The following is a 6,528-nucleotide window of genomic DNA, read 5'->3' on the forward strand; positions in this document are numbered from 1 at the left end:
TCCAAGACACACTACAGCGACTTGCCAAGCCTCCTCAGACCGACAGCACCATATAAACCCATCACCTCTAACCCTCATCCCACACCCAGTCTGTCTGTCTGTCTCTCTCTCTCTCAGCACCAATCCAATCTACTTCATGTTCTGGGAACCCCACACTTGGTGATTCCCTGGACATGGCAGAAAGTTAATCAGAGACATAACGGGCTATTTACAAAAACTGCTGTTTATTCACGGACCAAGGAGAGCTCTCAGGAAGCCGGCACTCATCCGGTCGCCAATTTTCCCGGGAATGTCGGGATGATCCCTCGGGCACCGGCTCCCCTTCCGAGGGGAGGAAAGCGGGGACGTGGCTCAGGGAACCCAGGCCATACTCAGTCCAAATCCTCCAGCTCTCCATCGATAACCCCTTGTTGGTTCTGGACCTGCTGCTGTTTCCTGTAGAGGTCAGCCACCTGTGGAGAGAGACAGAGAGGCACCAGCTGGTCAACAAACCAAGGACAAGGATTCCCTTCCTCGGTCCCACATCCACCACACCCATTCCTCAACCATGGGATCCTTGGCATGTCCACAAGAACTCTCCCCAAGATCTCATCCCTGACCGCTTGTTCCCAGTACTGGATGGTTGGGTGTCTGGGTCTCTCTGTCTGTCTCTGTCTACCTTGCTCTCCCTCTCAGACTACTCCATTCTTGGTCTGTATCTCTCTCTTTGTCTCTTTTTGTCCCTCTTTCTCAGTTGCTCTCTCTTTTTCTCTCTCGCTCACTGTCTGTACCTCTCTCGGTCTCAGCCTCTCCACGTGTCTCTCTCTCTCTCTCTCTCTCTCTGTTCCTGTTGGCTGTATCCTCCTGTATCTGTTGGATGGTTTCTCTGTGGTGTTCTCTCTGTGGTTGTTTCTGTCCCTCCCTTGCTCCTCCTGTTCTCAGTATATCAGCTGGTTGTCTATCTATGTCAGTCTCTCTCTCTCTCTCTCCCTCTTAGTCTCAGGGTCTGTGTCTGTCTCTCTCTCTCTCACTCTGTCTTTCTCCATCCCTCCATCCTCCTCCCTCCCTCCCCCTGTTCCCAGTATGTCAGCTGGTTGTCCACCTACACCTGTCTCTCTCCCTCTCAGCGTCTGTGTCAGTCTCGCTCTCTCTCTCTCTCTGTCTCCCTCTCTCCCTCCCTCCATCCTCCTCCCTCCCTCGCTCGCTCCCCCTGTTCCTGGTACCTGTTGGCTGGTTGTAGCATTCTCAGGTTTCTTGTCATCTCGGATACGGAGAAACCGAGGGAACCGCAACGAGATTCCCTTCTCTTCGTCCACCTGAGGGTCAAGATCAGCAGTGAGACCAGTAAACTCAGTAATGGGGGTGGGGGGGCATAGGGATGGGGGAAGGAGAGGGGGGGGGAATGGAGGACTGAGGGGAGAAAGGAGGTTGGAGAAGGACACAGGGAGAGAGAGAGAGGGGGGGAGGGCGGAAGAATCTGGGGGAAGCAGGGAACAGACAGAGAAAGGAAGGGGGGAGAGGGAGGACATTGAGGGAGGTGGGCATAGATAGAGGGGGAGCACACCATCTAACTCGATTCACTGCCTCGTCACTCCAGACACTTGCCCCGTCCTCTCATTAACCCTCCCCCACCCAACCTCCTCAATATCCCTTTCCTCTCTCCACCCCCAGCCCTGCCCTCACTCTCGACCCCACCCCACGCCCCAGCCCTGATCTCTCTTCCCCTACCCCACTCTTGTCTCTCTCTGTCCGCCCCGTTCCCCCTCCCTCAGCGTCACGCACCAGTCCCAACGCTGCTTTGTAAACCGGGGAGATGGAGAGATCAGCGCACTTGACCTCCCAGACCTGAGCTGCGTCAAACCACTGATCAGGTTCAGCCGAGTGATCCCAGCGATAGTAGGGGCGAGGGGCGTCGATGACGTGTTCCTGTGTTTGGGGAGGGAGGGAGGTGGGGGGAGACAGAGAGCGAGAGAGAGTTTAGATTAGATTCACTACAGGATGGAAACAGGCCTCTTGGCCCAACAAGTCCAGACCAACCCTCCGAACAGTAACCTACCCAGACCTATTTCCCTATGAGAGTATTTACCCTGAACACAATGGACATTTCAGCCTGGCCAGGTCACCTGGGGGAATGTGGAGCACCCCAAGGACACCCATCCATTAGGGTGACATTGTGATACAAATGGGGGTGGCAAAAACCTCGTGACTTTAACCCAGGCGTAGAGTGTACTTTATCTCTTTGTTCATTCATGGGACAAGGGTCGCGTCATTTATTGCCCACTCCTAATTGCCCCAGAGGGCTGCTCGGAGTCAACCACATCGCTGTGAGCCTGGAGTCACACGCAGGCCCAGACCAGGTAAGGGTGGCAGAATTCCTTCCCGAAAGGACGGCCGTGAACCAGATGAGTTTTCCCGACGATAATTTCATGGTCACCTGTAGGTTGTAAATTTCAGATTTTTTAAAAAAATTATCGATTTCGAGTTGAACCATCTGCCGAGGTGGGATTCGAACCCGGGTCCCCAGACCATTAGCTCAGTTTCTGGATTAGTAATCTCGTGACAATACCACCAGTCCCTTACCCCATAACCGGGCAGGCTAAATTACCCATAGTGCCCAGGGATGTGCAGGTTAGGGTGGGGATTGGCCATGCTAAATTACCCATAGTGCCCAGGGATGTGCAGGTTAGGGTAGGGATTGGCCGTGTTAAATTACCCACAGTGTCCAGGGATGTGTCGGTTAGGGTGGGGATTGACCATGTTAAATTACCCATAGTGTCCAGGGATGTGCGGGTTAGGGTGGGGATTGACCATGTTAAATTACCCATAGTGTCCAGGGATGTGCGGGTTAGGGTGGGGATTGGCCGTGTTAAATTACCCATAGTGTCCAGGGATGTGCAGGTTAAGGTGCGATTGGCCGTGCTAAATTACCCATAGTGCCCAGGGATGTGTCGGTTAGGGTGGGGATTGACCATGTTAAATTACCCATAGTGTCCAGGGATGTGCAGGTTAAGGTGGGATTGGCCATGCTAAATTACCCATAGTGCCCAGGGATGTGCAGGTTAGGGTGGGGATTGACCGTGCTAAATTACCCATAATGCCCAGGGATGTGTCGGTTAGGGTGAATTGGCCGTACTAAATTACCCATGGTGCCCAGGGACGTATAGGTTAGGGTGGATTGGCCGTGCTAAATTACCCATAGTGCCCAGGGATGTGTAGGTTAGGGTGGATTGGCCATGCTAAATTACCCATAGTGCCCAGGGATGTGCAGGTTAAGGTGGGTTGGCCGTGCTAAATTACCCATGGTGCCCAGGGATGTGTAGGTGAGGGTGGGGATTGGCCGTGCTAAATTACCCATAGTGTCCAGGGATGTGCAGGTAGGGTACAGGGATAGGGTATAGAGGTGGGTCTAGGTGGGATGCTCTTTTGGAGGGTCAGTTAAGTGGCCTGCTACCACACTGCGTTTCTGTGGTGTACTAGACTAGGGGATTAATCAATACAGTTAGAGATACAGATGCTAAAATTTCGGGTTACACAGAATAAACCTCTACAAATCCGGGGACCTCAGAATTATGCCCAAACGAGAGGCAGGTCAGACCGATTCACAAAATGGTGAAGAATAACTAAAATCAGCAGGAAGAGATTCAGAGTAGAGGAGAATGGTAACTAGGGCTGAGAGAACAGGGAGCTGGAGATTCAACAGATACTTAAAAAGGAAGAGAGTAAGTAAAGAAACCACTCACTCTTTGAAGGGGTGTGGAGACAGACAGAAAGCGAGAGAGAGAAAGAGAGACAGACAGAGAGTTGGACAGAGAGAGAGAGACACAGAGAGACAAAGAGAGTTGGACAGAGAGAGAGAGACACAGAGAGAGAGAGACACACAGAGAGACGAAGAGATAGAGAGAGAGAGAAAATTGGACAGAGAGAGAGATGAAGAGAGAGAGACAGACAGACAGAATTGGACAGAGAGAGAGAGAGAGAGACACAGAGAGATGAAGAGAGAGAGAGAGAGAGAGAGAGAGAGAGAGACAGACAGACAGAATTGGACAGAGAGAGAGAGAGACACAGAGAGATGAAGAGAGAGAGAGAGAGAGAGACAGACAGAATTGGACAGAGAGAGAGAGAGACACAGAGAGACGAAGAGAGAGACAGACAGACAGAATTGGACAGAGAGAGAGAGAGACACAGAGAGACGAAGAGAGAGACAGACAGACAGAATTGGACAGAGAGAGAGAGAGACACAGAGAGACGAAGAGAGAGACAGACAGACAGAATTGGACAGAGAGAGAGAGAGACACAGAGAGATGAAGAGAGAGAGAGAGAGAGAGAGACAGACAGAGAATTGGACAGAGAGAGAGACACAGAGAGACGAAGAGAGAGAGAGAGAGAGAGAGACAGAGAGAGAATTGGACAGAGAGAGAGACACAAAGAGACAAAGAGAGAGAGAGAGAGAAACAGACAGAATTGGACAGAGAGAGAGAGAGACACAGAGAGATGAAGAGAGAGAGAGAGAGAGAGAGACAGACAGAGAATTGGACAGAGAGAGAGACACAGAGAGACGAAGAGAGAGAGAGAGAGAGAGAGACAGACAGAGAATTGGACAGAGAGAGAGACACAAAGAGACAAAGAGAGAGAGAGAGAGAAACAGACAGAATTGGACAGAGAGAGAGACACAGAGAGATGATGAAGAGAGAGAGAGAGAGAGAGAGAGAGAGACAGACAGAATTGGACAGAGAGAGAACACAGAGAGATGATGAAGAGAGAGAGAGAGAGAGAGAGAGAGAGAGACGGAGAGATATGGTAAGAAGGTCACAGACCGATATTTTGCTTCCACAGTCATGAGGATACAAAAACCATTCCATGAAACCTGGAGGTGGGTGGGAAGAGGAGATGAGGGGAATTCTAAATCCCCAGTGGAGTGATACTGAGCGAACCGAGGGAGCCAAACGTGGACACATACTCAGAGTCCACTTATACTTCCACTTCAGGTACATCAGTTTGTACTGAGGATCTGTGGACGGGCTGAATGGCCTCCTGCTCGTGTAACAGGCTGGGGGGGGGCTGAATGGTCTGCTCCTTACCCTCTCGGCCTCAGTCCTCACCTTGAAGAATTTCGCATGAATGCTCCAGCTCCTCGTCTTTGAATCCAGTCCCAATCTGCAGAGAGAGAGAGAGAGAGGAAATGAGTAAGAGAGAGAGAGATGGATGGAGGCTGGGTAAGGGAGGGAGGAGAGGGAGAGAGAGATAGAAGGAGGAGAAGGAAGTGAGGGAAGGAAGGAAGGAAGGAGAGAGAAAGGGAGGGAAGGTTGGAGGAAGGAGAGAGGGAGGGAGATAGAGAGAGACAGAGGGAGGGAGAAAGAGACAGAGGGACGGAGGGAGGGGGGGTGGAAGAGAGGAGAGAGACACAGAGGGAGTGAGAGAGGGAGGGAGAGTGAGGGAGAGGAAGGGAGTGAGGCAGGGAAGGAGAGAGGAGGGAAACAAGGAGAGGGAGACAAAGGGAGGTAGGAGAGAGGGATGGAGAGATAGAGACAGAAGGGAGAAAGAGACATGGAAAGAGGGAGCGAGAAAGAAAGAGAGAGAGAGAGAGACAGAGAGACACACCAGGAGGGAAAGAGTGACAGAGAGAGACAGAGAAGGGGTAGAGAGAGAGAGAGAGAATCAGAGATAGAGAAGCAGAGACAGAGCAAGAGAAATAGAGAGTACAGCATCAGGGTGTCAGGGACGGTGAGCGATAAAGGGATGGGCTTGGAATCAAAACGGCCTCTCACAGTGCAGAGATCAGAGCCAGTAATCCCTGACAGAACATGGCCCTCTGACTGAGCCCACATCCCTCTGAACCTCAGGCTATCGGTCTCACCTTACAAATGGTCTGAAACTCCTCAGTGTCCTCTTCGTGACAGGCCAGGAGGAAACCCCCATACAGCCCAGACCGTTTGCCCCTGCCATGATACGCTCCAATAACCACTAGGTCCAGGGTATCGCCAACACCATCGAGGTAGTCTTTCTTCAACTGGGGAGGGAGAGCGAGAGGGAGAGAGAGAGAGAGACACAGTTTGTTTAACAGTGAGAGAGAGAGAGCAAGTGAAATAGGGAGAGGGAGAGAGGGAGAGAGAGAGACACAGTTTGTTTAACAGTGAGAGAGAGAGAGAGAGAGAGAGCAAGAGAAATAGGGAGGGAGAGCGAGAGAGAGAGAGACAGTTTGTTTAAACAGTGAGAGAGAGAGAGCAAGTGAAATAGGGAGAGGGAGAGAGGGAGAGAGAGAGACACAGTTTGTTTAAAAGTGAGAGAGAGAGAGAGAGAGAGAGAGAGAAATAGGGAGAGGGAGAGGGAGAGAGACACAGTTTGTTTAACAGTGAGAGAGAGAGAGCAAGAGAAATAGGGAGAGGGAGAGAGGGAGAGAGAGACACAGTTTATTTAACAGTGAGAGAGAGAGCGAGAGAAAAAGGGAGAGGGAGAGAGAGAGAGAGAGAGAGACACAGTTTGTTTAACAGTGAGAGAGAGAGAGAGAAATAGGGAGAGGGAGAGGGAGAGAGACACAGTTTATTTAACAGT

At 51.3% G+C, this 6,528-nt stretch overlaps 1 protein-coding gene across 1 annotated transcript; it reads right to left on the bottom strand.

Annotated features, from left to right (window-relative positions):
• Positions 1–207: 207 nt before the first annotated feature.
• On the bottom strand, positions 208–5,982 carry LOC140471393 (DNA ligase 1-like). Its single transcript, XM_072567411.1, has 5 exons — positions 5,834–5,982; positions 5,079–5,133; positions 1,762–1,905; positions 1,203–1,295; positions 208–452 (listed from the first exon to the last, which is right to left on the bottom strand). The coding sequence occupies exons 1-5, from the start codon at positions 5,920–5,922 to the stop codon at positions 372–374; spliced, it is 462 nt and encodes a 153-aa protein (XP_072423512.1). The 5' UTR covers positions 5,923–5,982; the 3' UTR covers positions 208–371.
• Positions 5,983–6,528: the final 546 nt, after the last annotated feature.

The sequence above is a fragment of the Chiloscyllium punctatum genome, unplaced genomic scaffold, assembly GCF_047496795.1.
Source record: "Chiloscyllium punctatum isolate Juve2018m unplaced genomic scaffold, sChiPun1.3 scaffold_63, whole genome shotgun sequence".
Lineage (NCBI taxonomy): Eukaryota > Metazoa > Chordata > Chondrichthyes > Orectolobiformes > Hemiscylliidae > Chiloscyllium > Chiloscyllium punctatum.

What these genes read in the sequence shown, in the direction of transcription:
- LOC140471393 (XM_072567411.1), bottom strand. Translation starts at nt 5,922, where the DNA reads ATGGCAGGGGCAAACGGTCTGGGCTGTATGGGGGTTTCCTCCTGGCCT. An exon ending in ACAAAGCAGCGTTGGGACTG is followed by an intron (nt 1,296 to 1,761) that starts GTGCGTGACGCT and finishes CTTGACCCTCAG; the next exon opens with GTGGACGAAGAGAAGGGAAT. An exon ending in ATGCTACAACCAGCCAACAG is followed by an intron (nt 453 to 1,202) that starts GTACCAGGAACA and finishes CTCTCTCCACAG; the next exon opens with GTGGCTGACCTCTACAGGAA.